Consider the following 19,710-nt stretch of genomic DNA (forward strand, 5'->3'; position numbering starts at 1 on the left):
CACACAATGTGCATAATTTGGAGCTGAAAATGTCAGTGGGTCAGACTTAACCATATTGTTGCTGGCTGTCTATTTCAACGAGTGCCATATTAGCACAACATGACCTCTATGTAAATTACACAGACCAACTGTTGTAATTTTAATTCCAGAGTCAAATTAACATGTTCCGAAGATATCATACAAGTGCATTTAGCTCATTTTACACGTGCTAGTGTCAGCTGATGATTTCCACTTGCCTTAATTTTGTGGAATCCTTTTGATGGGAAACTTGATGACAGTGCAAGTTTCAGACGTTCGGTCATGCCAGAAAGCCTGTTATTGCTTTTATGCTTCTTACATTAAGTGCTGAACTTTCTCGTCAAGGTGACTTACCACTCTCAAAACCTAAGGCTAGTGGACCTTCATGCTTGTGCAGACCCTGTGATTTGGCTCATTCAGAACCCACTTACATGTAAATTACTACACAATTTCTAATGAAGATGGGAATGTTGGCTACCTCTTAGGTTTTTGAACACTTATCTCAATAACTCACTCCATAGTGTCGAGGTCAGAACACACATTTAAAGTCAGAAAGGCTGATGTGATCTTTGCTACCGGTGTATTTGTAACTGCAGAGTGAATAAATAATGTCCCGTGATTATAGGCAGTAACTGATCATTTCTGGGATTATTTTTAATGGGCTTTGAGTTGGAAAAGAACCTAAAAAGAATAGTTTTCCCCTTAGAGTAATCTCTTAAGGATCTTCTTTTAAGTGGGTGGATCAAAATTTGGTTAATGGCAACATTTACACATAGGAAATGAATATAAATCATTACAACTAGTAAGAATGAAGGATACAACTTTTATTATTGATCAAACTGCTGATAATTTACTCAATTTATTCATTAACTATAGGCTTGAATGGCATACAATATTGAAACTCGCTGCCAGATTTAGACTTCCTCAGCAATTTTAATCGTATTTAAATTGATGAACTGGTAGATTTCCTCTCCATAAGCTCATTCCAAGTCCACTACCATTACCTGTTTGTGTCCGTTCTGTTGTACTGCATTTAAAGCTTGACAGTCACTGCGCTGTCACCTTTAGCTTGGTACTGTTTCCTAACCCCTGTGCCTATTTAATTTACACAAAATGCAATCAAATTGGCCAAATGATGCCAGCATGAGTGAGATGCAGAAATCTGTGAATACATGAATAATTTGGCCAGTGGATGGAGCATATAAGCTTGCACATGCATTGCAAGGCTCGGGGGCTATCCTGAGGCCAATCATTTAGCTAACACGCTAATGAAAGTGTGTGTAGTGCAGCTAAGGGCAGCCACCATGGGAGGTAACACTCCCCTCCCTCCTCATGTTGGAGACTGTTAATAGGCTGGATGGAGCCAATGGTACTCCCATGAGAGGCCTGCTGATGAAGAGGAAAACCTGTCCTTGCCTCCACTAATCACTGCCTAATGGCTGCAGTAACACAGGTTTTACAGATGCAATTGTACACGTGTGTGTGTGTGTGTGTGCGTGTGTGTGTGTGTGTGTACCCAGCCAAGGTTATTATAGTTAATGAAACTAAAACATAAAATTAAATGTACAAAAAAAAAACATATTAGTAAACTGAAAAAATACAAACTGGACTTTTGAAAAGAAAAACAAAGTGAACTCACAAAAGCAAATAGAAATGTACTAAAAAGGAGGTTTTTGTGCATGTGTTTATTGAGACTGGGATGCCTGTATGAGTGTGAGCAAACTGCTTTGACAAACTGTTGACATTCTACAATAGTTACAGTCACTGATATTGTAATGTAATATACTCTTCTCCTGACAAAGACCCCCTTACCATGGCGAGACCTGTGACCTCCACACACAATGTAGTGCTCACAACTCAGCTGTGTAGTATGCATTTGTGTTGCTGCCAAGTCACTTGTGAAATTCTAGAGAGCCTGATTAACAACACCAGCTTTAAGATTTGTATTCGATTCATTTGTTTGTTTCTCACTTCTCAGCCACACTGCACCATCTTGCTTGGGCCCAGGAACTGTCAAACCAGTCCAGGCCCTTTTGGATTCCTTTTATACTCAATTTCCTGGGGGAATGTGGCAAATCTGGTATGGAGAATGAGGGCATTTTCTCTTTTGTTTGACAGCTGTGTTGATTTTAAGCAGTTAGTGAGCAGACACATTCTCTAAATGTTACTTAATTTCTTAACATTGTCTTTTGAATGATAGATTGAGCAATGCTATAAGTTAATTTTGTACTTGTATTGCTTAACTGTTATTTCATTGAGTGGGAGGAGCTACTGACTGCATAGGTAGGAGTTGCAGCTCCTCTCAAGGCGCACGTGTCAGATAATGGTGGTGAAATGCTGCTGAAATAGAGTATAGCCCAGCGCAAAACTGCTTCCTCAGTTGTTAGACTTAGTGTTGTATTGGCATCTTTAAAGTTTCAGATGCATTGTTATTTTTTGTCTTTTCTTCTCTAATTTAATTCTTTTTCTTGAATTGAAGTTTTCCCTCTGTTTGGCCTTCTGATCTGCACTGCAGATATAACTGTAAATATGTAACTGTAAATATGGCACTCTAATCCACTGCCGTGATTGAAAGAGAAATAAAAAAGACTGGAAGACTTTTTATTTCTGCCTCCACCGCTCTGCCATCCCTCACATCATAATAGTATAATAACTAAAGGCCAAAATTAATATTTAAACTGGAGGAGAGAGAAAAAACTATGCAAAAGTGTATTTGATCTGATAGTAGATCTAGCAGGGACACTGCAGTTTTGGAATACTGATAACAGAACTAAAGTGTGCACTAACACAGGCCTATTGTTCATCTATTCTTGGTATTTTATAATAATAATAATAATAAAAGCTTGACTAGAAAAGTACCCAAGTCCTCACAATTTCACGACAATCATGTTTAAAACCTTTAAGCTAAATATAACAAGCTGCCCTAGTAACTCCTAAATCCTAGTGATGTGTCCATGTCTAAAAGCCCTAGATTAATGGATCAAAGTGACTGTATGAAAACTCGCCTACAATAAGAATAGGCAACTATTTCTGGAGAAAACACCCACACAATTTAGGTGTGTGCAGTGTAATCCCCTCTAAAAATGAGAACAAGACGAATAACGTCAGAGTAGTTTTAACAAAAGTGACCGAACAATTGAACAAGGCGCAGCCCTAGTCACATCACCATCAAACTACGCGTCCTGCGTAGCTTCCATACTACTTGGCAATATTGTTCCTGGTGTAAAGTGAACGGGGAAACGCGGAACTGAGTTAACAGAGCGCTTCCGGTTATAACTTCCAAAGTAAAAGTTCCTGAAGAATTAGGTGTAATAATTTGTCATGGCCAGATTTATTTATTAAAATATATATCTTCTAATTATAGAAGGTTGTTTCCGAAATCCAAACAAGATCATGGATTTCAACCCAAGACTTTCTCACTATGAGGCAACAGTTCTGACCACTGCATCACCATGCTGTTCTGTGGTAGAAACAAGCTTCCATAATTATTTTTGGTTGAGCTAGAAATGTCTTTATCCAGTAAGGAGCATGAATATTGAAATAAAATTCATTGGTGAAGATGAGGGTTTACCAGATACTGCATATAAATTCCCCTGGAGTTTACTATACTTTTAATCTAAAAGAATATATACATTATGAATTCATGATCTATATATTCATCTTATTTTATTCATTTTCAATACTTTTTTTTCCATCCATCCATTTTCTTCTGATTATCCAATTCAGGGTCACGGCTGTCATAGGGTGAGAAGCCGGTCCGCCATGGATAGGCTGCAAATCTGTCGCAGGGCTAACACATAAAAAGAAAACCATTCACACATACATTCACTTCAGAATCACCAGTTAACCTTAAATGTATGACTATGGACTGTGGGAGAAAGTGAGAGTATCTGGAGAGAACCCACACAGAAATGAGGATAACATCCACTCAGAGAGGCCCAAGTGTGGATACAAACCCAGGACCTTCACAGTTCTATTCTATCAGAAATAAAAATACAAACAAAAGCACTTGAAAACTAGATGAAAATTCATTTAAATTCATAATGATTTGAGTGTGAATACACATTAATTTGTAGATGTAGCTACAATGTTCATGAGGGAGTGTCCATCTTCTTAAAATTACAAATGTATGATTTTCCATATATAATTTAGCTATTAGCTTTTACTACATGTTATATTAGTTAACATTACCAGTGCTGAGTGTAACACTTTCAAAATTAACACATTACTGGAATCATATTATATTTTTCTGTATTGCAGTAATGTCATTTAGTAATCACACTACAGTTACAGTGATTCAGTTATCTGCAGACAGCAGATAGAAACCAAATCAAACAACGATCAAACATCTCTCTTTCTTCCTGCACTCTTGCACTTTAATCAGCTGAAGTTAGTTTGTATTAGTCCAGGGAGGAGGAAAATGATGGAGTTGTCTAGAACTTTTGACGAATGGAGATATAGATATTAAATTTAATTTTATTGCATGAAAGAACAACAGAAAATGCTAACTTAACTTAAAGTCTAAAAAAGAGATCTTGTGTGTCTCCACTGGGACACAGGTTTGTGTAGGCCTGCGGGACTTTAGCCCAAGTTTTATATTTTTAACTTATTAACCCACATGATACTCAGAGCTAATTATTTTTAGAGTGTAACTTAAGTTTCATTCTTAAAACAGTCACACCATAAATACTGTCAGACAGGAACCAAAATTACCTCTCACAAGGTGCCGTTATAAATATCTTAAATGTTACACATTATAAGGTAAAGCGGTAAATAATAATAAGATAATTAAATATATAATAAACAAACTATCCAAAGTTGTAAATAATATTGCAAAATCTAATATCCAACATAAATTTATAATCTATTCAAATTAATGGTGACTAAAAATAAATAAATATAAAATAAATAAGGTTACACTTCTAAGAAAAGTAACAGCAAAGGTCATTACAGTTAACTAAAATTAATTGTGAAAAAAATAAATACTAGATTTTGAAAAATAAAAATGAAAACTTTTGTGATCTTGGAAAATTAACTAAAATAAGATTAAAAAATAAAGAGGAAATATCCTTAGTTTAAATATTTGTTTGCTCTGTTTAATCTCGAAATTTTGCCTTTTTTATTTCATGTCTTTTATTTATTTGAATGTGGCCCTAATATTCCCTCGTTCATAACTGATTGTGAAATATTTTTTAAATGCTTTATTTTGAAGGCGAAACGTCCAGCTTCCTGTACCGTCCGCGTTCTCTCCCGCTGACTTGCTTTCGGACAGAAACTCCGTCCAATCACTTTACTGACTATGTGGAAGTCGGCTGCAACGTCCTCATACAAAACTGAAGTTAAAGTTGTGGCGTGGATAGACCCTGCGGCGAAACCGAAAACTTTTCTCTTTGACGTCGAAAGGTTTGTGGAGTATTTCGAGGCAGACGTAATGGCTCGCGGATGTGGACATTACCGAACCGGTACTGTACGTTATGGCAAATTAGTGCTTTAACATTGTACCTTCGTGCTGCGCCACGGGAGTCGGACCCTGCTGTATTTATGAGTGACAACACTGACTACCGCTGCTGCTCCGTGTAATATTTCTAGCATGCCACGCAGGCACATAACTTCTCCAAAGACTAGAACAGTGTGCCTCAGAAGCGGCACTTTCACTATGGTTCTTTGACGTGTTTTTACATTTACAGAGGGTTTGTTTGTTTTATTTAAATTAAAACTATGTCAATAATGAGGCTTAGAAGATATTTAAGGGACAGTGGGAGGGTGCTGGCGTTTGTGTTCGTAGCTTCTGTCATTTGGCTGCTGTTTGACATGGCTGCTCTCCGCATGTCACTAAACGAAGTGAATACCCAGCTGGTAAAAGAGCGTGTGATAAGAGATAAGGAGATTTTCAAACAGCAGCTGAAGGCCACGCAGCACATGAGAAGGGGGTTTAAACACCCGGTGCAGAGGATGGACTGGACACATGGGGGGAAAGGACCACTCACTTCAGGTGTCAAACTTGACCAGGTTTACAGACATGGAGGCAAAGAACGGGATGAAAAGAGGAACTTTATTAAAAGTCAAGGAGACAATGTTCCCAAACGTGATAATGGAGCTTCCCTGCACAATTTTACTCCAAATCAGGAAGTTCGTGGGAAGAAGAAACCTGTACATTTTGATCTAAATGTAGCAGTGGCAAATGTGACCCAGAAAAATAAACTTGCCTTAAAGGAGGAGCCTGTTAAAGTGGCAGAAAGTCATCGGGACAAGACGGATAAGGCAAATAAAGCAGTTAAGAAGCAGCTTCAGGGTGAGGAGGCACACCCAGTTAAAACAACACCCAAACAACCTCCCAACAAGGATGTAAAAAGAATAGAGAACGAAGATACAAAAGAGAGGGAGCAGGTCAGCGAGACTGTTAAAAGTCCTGTTAATGAAAAAAAGGAACCTGTGAAGCCTTTAGTCGTTCTCCAAGGAGGATTCGACAACAAGAATAACTCTGCTGTTAGAAAATCAGGTGTCCACAAAGTGCTTTCTCTGGATTTGACTTCCAGTCCTAGAGATGCTAACGCAGTAGGCCAGTTTGGTCAGCCAGCTGTCGTTGGCTGGAAAGAGGATGCAGAGGTGAAGAAGAGATGGGACGAAGGCCATTTTAACGTCTACCTCAGTGACAAGATTCCAGTGGACCGTGCCATTCCAGACACCAGGCCGCAGATGTGAGTCTTCTGCACGTCATCTCTGAAGCCACCCCCACTTGCAAAGCTTGAATGTTAATTTTTGCTGTGTTTCCCAGGTGTGAACAGAGTCTGGTCCACGATGACTTACCTTCCACCAGTGTGATCTTCTGCTTCGTGGATGAAGTGTGGTCAACACTCCTCCGCTCTGTGCACAGTGTGCTCAACAGATCTCCACCCCATCTCCTTAAAGAAATTATTCTGGTGGATGACTTCAGCACAAAAGGTAACAGTGTCTGGAATTTGTCATAGCTAGGCCTCGTCTCCATGGGGTATCTCAGTTGGGTTGATTAAAAATTTGTTATTAAATGTCGGCTGTTCGAATATCTTTTTCATTGTATGCTCAAATGCAATGTACTATATAGATTGTTAGGAAAACCATTAGATCATTATTGATCAGCCAGAAGTGTTAAAATATGTGACAGCTGCTTATTGGTTTTACAATTAAACCATTGATTTCTTTTACATGTACCTTATATTACTTAAATGACTGATTGGATGATTTTTTTTTTTTTTAATTACCGTATAATCTATGCAGGCTTAGCAACAATATAAATGATCATCATTTTATTGGCTTTCAGATTGTCATTTTTAATTGTTCTCTGCTGTCAGTGTAACTTGCATGCATGCAGTAGCTTTACCAAGAGCTTTTACTCTGGCAGACTATCTCAAAAAGCAGCTGGATGATTACATGGCCCAGTTCCCCAAAGTGCGAATCGTTCGTCTCAAGGAGCGCCAGGGCTTGATCAGAGCTAGGCTAGCTGGAGCTGCTGTTGCCAAAGGTATGTATGGTCAAGACTAATCTCATATAAGGGTGTATCTTATATTTTATGAGTCTATAAAGGAGGTATAGATACGGGTTAGAGGATATGCCCCCCCAAAAAAGAAAGATAAAGACCTTGCACCTTGTGCACCTCTGCACAACCTGCTGCTCTGTTGACCAAATGTTCTTGTTGAGGACCATTACTGTAAAAGGAGCTGGGTCTCTAGCTATGACTCAAGAAACCAAACAATACCTATAAATGGAAGAGCTTGAAGTCCTCAAGGCCAAGGGTGGTGGATCAGGTCAACATATAATCCATATTGCAGCGTTACTTTTCTGACACCAGCGTGCATGGCAAATGCAGGTGGTCAGATGTATGTCCCTGTTTTTACACCTTTCAGATTAGAAGTGTAAAAACATTATGCAATATATGCAGTAATACTATTATTATTATTGATGTTACTGCAAATGTTCTTTACATGCATTGACAAAAGTGTCCCATGAGGGTTTTTTGAGCGTTGTAGGGTTGTGTTCTTAAAATGTTTTACTGCAGCAGAACTCTTGTGCTTTCCTTCGATGCAGGTGAGGTTCTTACCTTTCTTGACTCCCATATTGAATGCAATGTGGGGTGGCTGGAGCCGCTCTTAGAGAGAGTCTATCTGGATCGAAAGAAAGTACCCTGTCCAGTTATTGAAGTTATCAGTGATAAGGACATGAGGTAAGTGGATAGTACCATATTTAGGTAATTAGTTATGTGTTTTGGTACAGTAACGGCCAAAAAATAAAATGTCTCATGGTTTTTCATCCTCAGTTATATGATGGTTGACAACTTCCAAAGGGGTATTTTCAAATGGCCTTTGGTGTTTGGTTGGAGTGCAGTACCACCAGAGGATATCAAGAAGTTTAATTTGACCATCTCTGATCCGATCAGGTAAAATTCATGTTTTGTTTTTTTGTTTTTTATAGCTCTAGTGGCTATTTTTAGTAATCTTTTTTTGTTTGTTTTCTGTCCTGTAGATGCCCTGTTATGGCTGGGGGCCTTTTTTCAATTGACAAACAATACTTCTTCGAACTTGGTACCTATGATCCCGGTCTGGATGTGTGGGGTGGGGAGAACATGGAGATTTCATTTAAGGTTTGTCACTCAGCTAATTTATTGGGAATATTGGTCACAGCTGTTCGGAAACATCCTTCAAGTTTGTGTTTATCACATGGCTGATGATGTGCTGTACCTGTTGCTGTTTGAACAGATCTGGATGTGCGGTGGAGAAATCGAGATTATCCCCTGCTCTCGTGTGGGACACATTTTCCGCGGGCAGAATCCTTATAAATTTCCCAAAGACCGGCAGAAGACAGTGGAGCGTAACCTGGCAAGGGTGGCTGAAGTGTGGCTAGATGAGTACAAGGATCTTTTCTATGGCCATGGCTACCATCACCTGCTGGATAAAAAGCTCATTAATATTGGCAACCTCACAGACCAGATTGAGCTAAGGAAGAAGCTGAAATGCAAAAGCTTCAAGTGGTACCTGGATAATGTTTATCCGGACATGGTTGCTCCTTTAGTAAAAGCTGAAGGCCTGGTATGTACTCTGGCTGTTCATTTAAACCTGTGTCAGCATTCTGTCTGATTGGAATATAAAAAGGACCATTTTCTTGTGTTCTTGTAAATTAGTAAACAAATCCTGTGTTTACTGAGGTTTCACTTCTCTTAAAATGCTGTCTTTCTTTCGTTCTTTTTTTTTTTTAGGTCTTCAATCGTGGCTTAAGAAAATGCCTTGCTTTGCATAACGGCTCTTTGTGCTTTGAGACGTGTGATCTCAGCAAGCAGGTAGGTGTTTAACAGATTATTTGAATGTAAATATCACTAAATGATCTATAGTAGGGCTTTTTGTCTATATTTTTCTTAGTCTTTACACAGGAAAAAAATGTAGATGATTTGCAAGTTTGGTGGTCATGACTGTGGTAATGATGGTGGGGGAATAACAAAAATACCCAGAAATAACCAAGACAAATGCAGTCAAAGTATGAGAAAGGACCCAAGCCACTATAAACAAGTGTGGAGTCCAAGACGAGACCAAGTTTTTCTAAATGTGGCCTCTTTGGATTCAAGTCAGCACCACTGAGGCGTCTTTCAAAATCTTATATTGTTTGACATGTAGCATATGTACCTCCTGGTCACTCTCTCTGCTTTTCTCTCGTTTTCAGGGTCAGCACTTTAATTACACCTGGATGAAACACATTCAGCAGCAGAACTTGTGTGTTGCTGCCCAAGGCAGCAAGAATAGGTTTGCTTTACAGTCATGTGACAGCACCAAGCCTGAGCTCCGCTGGTTCCACAAATCGTCCAACTCTGCTCTGGTAGGTTGACTTAGGGTGTGCCATTTGCTTTGTGCAATATCTTTGTTTTGCCTTTAGTTCAAACCACAGAGCTGGCCTCCTTTAAATCCACGTAAGGAGTGTTTAGATCCAAGAGTTGCATTCATTTCCCTCCCACCCTTTTTTTGTCTTTAAGGCGGAGCACCTCATAGCAGAGTTTGTTTCCAACCATATGTGCCTGGAAGCAGGACCTGGGAGTGACGATCTTCGTCTCAGTCCTTGTGGACCCAGCAATATGTTCCAGAAGTGGCAGTTCACGAACTACCTTGTGTAGTGGATGAGACTGAAATGAGTTCTATGTGATAAAAGTGCACTACAAAAAACCTTCAGTGGCCTCATGCTACAGCACGGTCTGTGGTCCAGCCTCAAATCAGGACTTTCCAGGGTACAAAAGAAGTGTTTTGGGGGCATTAATGAGTGTGATTTCTTTTTTTTTTTTTTTTTTTTTTTTAAGTGAATGATGTGGGATTTTGTGCCAAAGGACTGGGACTTAGTAATTTAAAAAGTAATATCCTCTGTACTGGCACCTGGGGAAAAGTGAGAAGTGAGATTCAGATGGATATCTTTGGTTTAACTCTTCAGTTCTTTAGTAAAACATTTACAAAGATCGAAAGTTAAACAGTGCCTTATAGATTCATCATTCCTGGGACTAAATAACGAGTTAAATTGCATGAAGCTGTTTGTATAAAACATATAATTTTTTTTTTAATATCTCGTGATGAAATGTGTCCTTTGAGCGGTCATTTGGGGAAAAAAAGCTGCTTTTGTGGGGTTTTTATGTGTAGGTTTTGCTGTGAAAACTTTGGTTGATTTTGTTTTTGTCACTAGAGGGAAGTGTTGCTTCAAAACACTCAATAAACCTGTGCTCTGATTTCATGAGTTTATTACATGATCACAAACATTTCAAGAAAAAGACATGAATGAAAATGCATTTTTGGTGAAAATAGGTGAAAATAATAACAAGTTGATGAATCTAGAACGGTATATATTTTGTTACTTCCCTCCATCTGCCATTTGAATTTCTTTTTAATAGTTATGTACTGAGGTTACTTCTGAGGAATTTAAAACTTTTAACACCAGAGTTCTCATGCCAAAAATCTTAATAGCCAATAGTAACAACATAAATCAATTGTTTACTTTACAAATATGAGATGTTTTCACTATATCGAGCCAAGTACCTTAACTGTGACTGTTATGTATGCATGTAAGGTTTGCACATAATGGGGTGTTACATTGGATATTTCTGTGTAAACTGTAAAGCACACATGTTGCATTTGTTTTGTTTTGTTTTGGGGGGTTTTTTTGTTACAGTTTCATTAGATGGACATTGAAACCTGATTCTTAGTGATTAATTATCATGTACTCAAACTCATCTATCTTCTGACGGGTGTTGCCTCTGCGGATCCTGCGATAGGACACGGTGCTGTACTTGGTAGATGTGAGATGGTTAAATGAATCCTGGTGGCTCTCACTGCAGCCAGATTTCTTTACCAAAGGCAGGCTGGAGTAACCCGGGTGGGGGTTTTGATGAAGACCAGCATGGACATTAAAGTTCGGATCCTGCTTAGCTTTCTGATCCACTTGAAGCCAACCAGCACCTGATTTCTGGCCTTCAGCACCAAACAGCTGGTCTGGGTAGTTTGCCTCCCTGTTCAGCCTTGCATAACCCTCCTCATTAGGTACATCAAAGGAGCTGAGGGCTGATGTGTGAGTTTCTAGTTCCACTTCTTCCTCTTTGATTTGCCGATTTGCTAAAGAGAAAACGAAAGACAAAATCTTTTCTTTTACAGTCTATAAACAAAGACCACTTTTATTTCAATGCAAAGTTATATGAAATTCTTCTTACCTTCTTCCGCTGATGCATTTTGTTCAGGGTGTGCTTGCATTTCTACAGTTGTCCAGTGTGGCTGCAAAAACTCCTTACAAGTTCTCATAAACTCTCCTGGAGTCGGTTCAGAATCAGCACCTTGTTCCCCAGAGTCTAATGCAAACATCAGTTTAGCTTTGGCCGTATGAAACTTTTGGGGTTCTTGAGTCCAAGTGATCTGATGGGTCATTTCCCTTCCCATGTCTAAATTTTCTTTGGCAATATCGGCTTCATGTTCTTCCCCTGCCTTTACCTCTCTCCGAGGGCTAGGTTCATCTGCCACAGTGTTTGCAAGATGTCGGCACTTGATGCCGGTTGATGCAGTAGATGCAGTAACGATGTTCAGCTGAGCTTGCTCCTCATCACTGTAAAACACCGAGTCATCTCCCTCTTCCAGGGACCACACATCTCTATCTTCAGGTTGCTTCAGGGTCTTAAAGGCTTCAATGCTGATCCCACTGAGAATCTCCAGTACCTGAGGTGCCAGTGCATCTTCTTCCTCTTCTGCACTGTGTTTTGGGGTATTTGGAGGGATTGCACTCATCTCCATCTGTCTTTTGGTTCTTGAGTAGTGTTGAAAATGGCAAATCAGTTCTGATGCCTCTTAAATCACAACTTAAACAAGTATTGTCACATTGCCTTCTCCGCTGGTCCGAATGTGTTGCTCCTGTTTTGCTTTGTCAGTCAACTGAGAAAGTATCCATCGTGCTTTTCAATGAGCGACACAAGCTTGGGCTCTGTGGTGGGCTCTGTACTGCTAGTACCATGTAAATCTCTGTTTGTGTTGAATCACCAAAGAACAGAGGCTTTGTTGTAGTCCAAACAAAGGTTCATTGTGGCTCTGGGACCTACAATTGTACTCTTATTTAAATCTGTACTTGGTGGCCACCTTCATTCTGCAATGTTTTGAGTCTAGATTAACATTCTGGTTATTCTGTTTTCAATGCGCTACTTACAGTCCGAACCACCCTGAAACAGCTTAAGAACATAAAGACTTTAAGGTTTTAGAACAACTAAACTGCTAACGAAACATACAGTAAAATCACCACTGATTCATTCCTCATAGAGGTGGAGATTCCATTAATTTTTTAATGTATTTGCTATAACATACTGCAATTCAAGTGGACTACAAAAAGGAACTAGACACTTGCACTTTATCTGCTCTGTGGCTTTTCTATGATAGGAAACTTTGACCAATAGCAGGTAGCTCTTTTTAGGCCAGACTGTTAATAGTATAAAGAGTGATTATGTCTGTACTTGATTTACAGCAGAGGACATCCTATTTAAAGCTGAAAGTGATTTTGCATCTTCGGGTCAGAAGTATTTGAGCAATAACACAGTTTTTGTCGTTTTGCCTCTTTACACCACTACAGTGGATTTTAAATCAAACATTCAAGATATGACTGAAGTGCAGACTTTTAACTTTAATTCAGCAGGTTTAACCAAAGTATTGCGTTGACTCTTTACCAATTGCAATTAGTTTTATACTTAATCTGTAATTTCTTTCTCATTGTAAAGATCATTTTTCTTTGCCTTGATAAATTCGTGGGTTGATTTTGCAGTATGCTTTGGTCATTATCTATTAATATATATTTTTATCCATCCCATCAGTTTTTGCAGCATTTGACTGAGTAGGGTATAGCCCTGTATACACACTTCCTGTTACTGCGCCATGTTTGACAGATGGTGTGGTTTACTTCAGATTTTTAGCTGCTCCTTTCCTTCTGCACATCTGTCTCATGTGTTTCATCTGTCTGTCTTTTAAATGCAGACCATGACAATGATGTGTCTGACTCCATAAGTACGTTTCTGACATGACTAGAAGTTGGGAAGAAGGTTTTCTTATTGTGTTGTTTTCCGTTTTCTTCAAGATTTTTGTTGTTGCCGAGTTGCCCAGTGAACTATTTTGTTTATTTCACCATTCCTAAAGTTTGTGCTGTCTCTCTCGTAGGTTTATTTTGTTTTTCAGACTGATTTGTAATCTCATTCACCAAATCTCTCTCACCAAATACAACTTCAACACTTCAACACAACTTAATTGTTATGGATTATCTAGGAAACAGGCCTCGTCTGGCCTTGAAGCTGCTTATAAGTCAGCATGGGAGACTGTGACTACCAATGGCTGTAATAATGCGATACATTGTATAGAAAAGTATGGACCTTACTTTATAAGCTCATTTTTTCCTGTTTCTGTATGTGGGGTAACTTGCTTTCTTTGTGAAAGTAACAACCCTTTCCAATGTTTCCATCAGTTGTAGTACAAGCCCTCTTTCTGTAGCAGCAAACTGAAACAACAGAAGTAGTTATTTTACAGGAAATAGATGAATTCTTCTCAACTAGTTTTAAAGCCCTATGCATTTCTTCAATTAACATTCGTCTTTTAATGACACAGTAAGTTTTTTCACTACCTGCATCTTCACCAGTAATTTTCAGTGAGTGTAGCTCACTCCAAAGTTGCATCTTCCCCAACATCGAGACTGCATCACTACATGAAAAGTTAAAGGAAGCACGGGTGACTGGAAACATCTTTAAAAGTTTATTGTTCGTAAAGAATTTTCTGTACATCGTAATTTTATTTACAAAAGAAAATGTGGATCATCCACATTAATGACACTCTTGCCACAGAAAGAAAATGATACATTTTTACAGCAATTTCAACAATTTACAAGAAACTGTTACTTCCAGTGTTTCTAAATACTGAAAGAAACTCATACACAGTCGGAAAAAACAATTTGGAAATGAAAGCACTTAAGTAGTACTCTCATACCCACATCCTGTTTTTGAGCTGAGCAGCTATCTATAGGGTGTAGAGGCTTGGTTTTGGTTTTGAGCACCTGAATGTGTAATAAGTGCTTTACTGTCTTCTCATGTGCTTTAGGCTACATGTTTGTTTTAAATTTTGAAGTTGGCTACATTGATACAGTTGCTGCGATTCAAATCGATTAATGCTCATCACAATCTGTGAATATGACAAAAAATGAATTCAAGTAAGCAGGATATATAATTTCATCTGTCACACTTTACAGTCCGTTCAGTTTACATTCATTCAGCCCTCATTGTTTTTGTAATGCTTTTGTGCCACAAGTTAAAGCCAAGCAAGCGAGCCAGGCTCGTCTAAAGGCTCAGGAAGTATAGGGGTAACTTCGACGTTGGCAAATGCATATAGTATAAAAGTTCCAACTTGTTTGCATTCCCATGAAGGGTTAACCCAGGCTTTTAAGTGTGGGGAAACACTTGATTGCATTGTCTGTTTCTATTTGTAATGTGTTAGGAACTTGACAGATCCTGTTTACCAACACTTAATACTGAATAGACACAAGGAGCATTTGGAAAGCGAATCACTGAGTGTTTGTTCCCATCTCCTCCTCTTCAACTGATCGCTGAAGTCCAGGAATTAACTTGAGGATGTGTTTGCGGACACTGGTTCTCCTGCCTCTTCTGGGCAGGGTCCCAAACAAGGACGAGATCCTTGTTTCCTCCCAGGACGGAGACAGAGAGCTGGTGCTGCCGGCCAAACTGGAGCTGCTGGAGCGGCCAAGGGGTTGGTGGTGATTGCTGGAGCTCGATGTGTGAGCTGAAGAGCTGTCTTGTGAAGGAAAGTCTCTGGAGAAGAAGCAGTTATCATCTGTGGTGCTGGCTGCACTGCTGGGACAGGGTGAGCTCACGTCCCCAAACACACTGGCTTGGTCACTATCATCTGTCATCACACTCCTGTAGCTGCTGTCACTGGAAAAACGCCGGCCCAAGCGCCTGACGGGGGAGCTCAAAATAGCTGTGGAGTCTATCAGGAGGTCGAGACTGCTGTCATTTAAATTACCTGAAAGCACAACAAAATCCCAGTTAGATGACAAGAAATTTGTATCAGGAAGCTCATCAGCAACTTCCACTGTATGTTTATGTGTCAGGGGAAGGCCATTTGCATTATCTGGTGTTTACACATCAATTCACATCATAGATGGCCCATGCGTCAGAGAAATGTTAATGGCTGTGAGAAAGGAAGTGCTGTGGTCTGACAGCTGAGCATACTTCTCACCTCGCATTAGACGCTTTTCCTGTAAATTAAGGCCCTGCAGCTCCACCAATTTCTCACGTAGTGATTGCTGTATGGGCAAAAAAAACACCAAAAACATTACACTTATGCTTCCAGTAAAACTCTTAACTAATTTGCTGAGAACATTGTGTGCAAATATCTTTGTAGGCAAATGTCCATGCAGTAGCTTTAAGAGGGATGTTTTGGAGTATAGCCTGAGTAATTCAGCTGTGCAGCTGCAGGTTAGAAAGTATTGCTGGGGGCGTTTGAGGCTTCACTACTGCATGGCTTGGTGACTGCTCTCTCTTTTTTTTTCTTTGCCTTCAACACACAGCTGAATGGTGTCACCATCAAACACAGACAGGATTTAAGAGACTCACCTTGAGGGCGTCCATCTTCTTCTCCAACTCTATCTGCTTCACTATATTCCCACAAACAGTCTCCAGCCTGGAATAATATATAACACATAATTACACTCTGTTATAATACTATTATAAACTATTGTTATAGTGACTTTTTAGTTATCATCTGTTGTGCTTTTTTTTTTTTTTTTAGCAGTATTTAGGAAGTTATAAATGTTGTCACTCACTTTAGACAGTTGGTGGATTTTCTTATCAGATCAAGCACGCACTGGTGAGATGAGCCTTCAATGCTGACACCATTGATCGTGACAATTATATCGCCTGTAAAAGATAAGGATGCAGAAATATAAGGAACGAATGGTTTATGATTACACAACATAGCTGTAAACTGCATGTGCCCATCAGTGCGTGAGATTGCAGGCGTAGGTGTGAAGGCATGTAGGTATTCACATATGTGGTAAGCGATATATCTGTCAATCGTCACGCAGCCCAAACGGTAACATCAATGTCTCAGTGGGGCCTATACGGTAGAAAGGATGTGGGCGGCTCACCTGCGGTCAGGCCAGCACTCTCAGCTACGCTGTCCTCGTTCACCTTGCAAACAAACGTGCACATCTCCAATGCAGGGCTGTTTTTCAGCTGCAGCCCGTAAGTCTGCAAAGAGAGACAAATGTGTCACAAAAAAAAGAGAAAAACGAGCCAAAAGCAGCCCTTTTTTCCACACAGCATCATCTTAAGAATGCTTCAGTGTTTGCTTACCTGAATTTCAAAACCAAATGTTTCATTGTCTTGCTTTTCCAAGATAATCGTGGTTCTGTGCAAAAGCAGAAAAAGCAAACGACTGATAATTAATATCAATTTTTAAGAAATGTAATTAACTGTTCATGCACAAAAAGTCCAGTGGACAGTTTTTCTTTTACACGTATAAAAGGAAAAAAGATGAAAAGTTGCACATCAATTCTGATATATTTACCGTTGTGGGTCTGTGTAATCAACCAGTGAGTTGGAGTAAGCCGGCTTGGACTGCAAACAGAGAGATGCAGAGTTCCTCTTTAAAAACAACAAAACACACATTTTAAACTTTTAACCCTTCCTAGAAAGTATAAAGAGTTGTTTTTTTTAAAATAACAGTAGAGATTTAAAAAATATTTGGTGAGCTGCAGAGAGCTGCTTTGTTTATTTGTGGTAAATTAGTGAAACTATATCACATTACAGCTAAAATCTTAGCTGTAATCTCACGTTGCAAATCAGTGTTTCGGTTATTTGATTTAGACAGCAGAAGTCTGAGTATTTACTGATGTGAAATTATAAACACACATACGTGTATTGCACTTGACATATTGTCTCACCTTGCAAACTCGGGGTTGCGAGCCAGTGCTGTGACGGTGCCGATCACTGCTCCCCCTCAGTGAAGCTCGGTACCACAGAGAACTTTTCTTCTTTGGGGTATTATCCAGAATGTAACTCTCCTGGCTGCCCTGGCGCTGAAGTCCATTGATATTCATGATGGAGTGCATGGTAGAATAGTCCTCAAAGCAGCATCGTGTCCTGCTGCAGCAGCTCTTCAGTGATTGTGTGGTCCTGCCCTGCCGTGCAGCCAAAAGCAAATGCATCAAGCGGAAATCCACATCATGTGATAAGCTGTGGTAAACCGCATCTGCACTTCTCAGCTTCACGTACCTTGCTTCCTGTTCACCGCCTTTAACTTTTTTCTCCGTCTTTTCTCGAGAAGTGCTTCTGTGCTTGTTTGAAAAGAAAAAGCAAGGAGGGTGTTTAAGCTGTTTCTTTTTGAATTCCCCTTCAAACAGTCCCCTTTTCTTTTAGCAGTCTTTGCAATTTGATTTATGGTCTGTCAGAAATCAGCAATGCATGAGAAACCGGCCACCTCACCTCTCCAGCAGCACCTGCTTCCAGCCTCACTCACTCTCAGTTTCTCAATGGGGCTAAGCCTGTGTTCTGTGCTCTGCCAAGCAGGGAGACTTGTCTTATGGGGCCAGACAAAAGGCTGATTTAGCTCAAGGCCAGTTTCATGCTTCCTAAACAGACAGCACGGGTCATTGGGCCAAAGGCATCAGACATGGTTGGATCAAAAGAAAAAAAACACACACACAGGCAGGCTGGCAGGCATGCAGACAGTGGTTAAAGAAAACTAAGCTATGGTGCACAAACTTCCTCTCTCTCTCTCTCTCCAACACCATTGCCTTCAAAACATATACTGTTCAACAAGAAAATGGAGAATACGATCTTTTACCATACACAGAGTTGCTTTACACTCCAGTGTAAAGCAGGGGAAGCTTTCAATAAAGTGCAGTATATAAAGCCCGTGTAAGAAGCAGGCTGCCTTACAGCAATCCACTCTACCCCACTGACCCTCAGGAACACAGTTTGCCAACTAACCATGAGACCGTCTGGACACTGAAGTCCCGTGTGCTCCATTCAATACGCAAAGCAAAAATAATTCCATTACTTGCATAATTGGGTTGGAAATTGGTTTATGTAGAGTATCAAATCTTGCACCACCCCTGTCTTTATATTGTACTCTCAAGAACCCAGACTTTATAGTCAGGTCATGTCCTTCATAACATGCAGTACCAATTTTAAAGCATCTGATTGGCAATGGTTCATTTTTAAGCATGATGGTTATCCCAAAGACTCTGCCAAATGCAGTGAAAGCATATAGAAAGACACAAAATTCAACATTATCAAAAAGAAAAGCTGAGATTATTGTACCTGGTCCTAAAAAATCTTTGAAACATGGTGTCTAACCAGATGCTTACTCTGGATGGCATTACCTTAGCCTCCAGCAACGCTCTGAGAAATCTTCGAGTCCTTTTTAATCAGGATATGTCCTTCAGTGAGCACATTAAACAAATATGTAGGACTGTCTTTATTCATTTGCGCAATATCACTAAAATTAGAAACATCCTGTCTCAAAGTGATGCTGAAAAGCTAGCTCATGCATTTATTCATGACTGAAAAGCCTTCAGGTGATTCAGAACAGCTAAGAGAGTATTAACTGGGACTAGAAAGATGTTGTCCCATTTTCATTTCACTTCACTGGTTACCCTTTAAATCCAGAATCGAATTAAAAATCCTTCTCCTCAAGTTCTTGAATAATCAGGCCCTATCGTATCTAAAAGACAGTACTTGTGGTTCCTAGGGTATTTAAAAGTAGAATGAGAGGCAGAGTCTTAAGCTATCAGACACCTCTTCTATTGAACCATCTCACAGTTTGGATTCATGAGACGGACATCTTCTCTACTTTTGAATGTATTCTTAAATTTTCCATTTTTATAAAGTAGTTCGGATTGGATCAAGTGACCCAAAGACATTCTTTCGTAGTGCTGCAACAGACTGCTGAAGTCTTTCCACGATGCACTGAGCATTTTTTTTGTTGTTGTTGTTGTTGTTCAATCATCTCTTCTCACTCTCTGTGTGTTTTTACACCACTACTGTATTTAACCATTAGTAATTATTAAACTCTGGCTCTCGTCCATAGCGTGTCTTTTGACTTATCTATTTTCCATCACCTTCAACCACAAGGGGAAAGAGATGGCTCCTCCTCCCTGAGCCTGGTT

At 39.6% G+C, this 19,710-nt stretch overlaps 3 protein-coding genes across 4 annotated transcripts; 1 reads left to right on the forward strand and 2 right to left on the reverse strand.

Annotated features, from left to right (window-relative positions):
• The first annotated feature begins 5,298 nt into the window (after positions 1–5,298).
• Positions 5,299–10,744, forward strand: LOC116322973 (polypeptide N-acetylgalactosaminyltransferase 5). The gene is made up of 10 exons (XM_031743223.2): positions 5,299–6,716; positions 6,794–6,960; positions 7,397–7,516; positions 8,080–8,215; positions 8,309–8,428; positions 8,515–8,632; positions 8,748–9,077; positions 9,245–9,325; positions 9,703–9,855; positions 10,010–10,744. Exons 1-10 carry the CDS (start codon positions 5,737–5,739, stop codon positions 10,145–10,147), a joined length of 2,343 nt encoding a protein of 780 aa, XP_031599083.2. The 5' UTR covers positions 5,299–5,736; the 3' UTR covers positions 10,148–10,744.
• On the reverse strand, positions 10,312–12,445 carry LOC116322907. Its single transcript, XM_031743117.2, has 2 exons — positions 11,720–12,445; positions 10,312–11,624 (listed from the first exon to the last, which is right to left on the reverse strand). Exons 1-2 carry the CDS (start codon positions 12,288–12,290, stop codon positions 11,215–11,217), a joined length of 981 nt encoding a protein of 326 aa, XP_031598977.1. The 5' UTR covers positions 12,291–12,445; the 3' UTR covers positions 10,312–11,214.
• A 1,816-nt stretch (positions 12,446–14,261) lies between these two features.
• On the reverse strand, positions 14,262–17,742 carry LOC116323045 (cytohesin 1 interacting protein). Of its 2 annotated transcripts, none has more exons than XM_031743313.2 (8): positions 17,482–17,742; positions 17,106–17,182; positions 16,892–16,946; positions 16,684–16,786; positions 16,360–16,453; positions 16,151–16,217; positions 15,774–15,840; positions 14,262–15,557 (listed from the first exon to the last, which is right to left on the reverse strand). In XM_031743313.2, exons 1-8 carry the CDS (start codon positions 17,647–17,649, stop codon positions 15,079–15,081), a joined length of 1,110 nt encoding a protein of 369 aa, XP_031599173.1. In that variant the 5' UTR covers positions 17,650–17,742; the 3' UTR covers positions 14,262–15,078. The 2 variants fall into 2 exon arrangements, with proteins under 2 accessions (XP_031599173.1, XP_031599174.1); XM_031743314.2 differs by having other exon boundaries at positions 17,106–17,155; positions 17,482–17,741.
• Between the last annotated feature and the right edge of the window lie 1,968 nt (positions 17,743–19,710).

The sequence above is a fragment of the Oreochromis aureus genome, linkage group 16 (genome assembly GCF_013358895.1).
Source record: "Oreochromis aureus strain Israel breed Guangdong linkage group 16, ZZ_aureus, whole genome shotgun sequence".
Classification (NCBI taxonomy): Eukaryota; Metazoa; Chordata; class Actinopteri; order Cichliformes; family Cichlidae; genus Oreochromis; species Oreochromis aureus.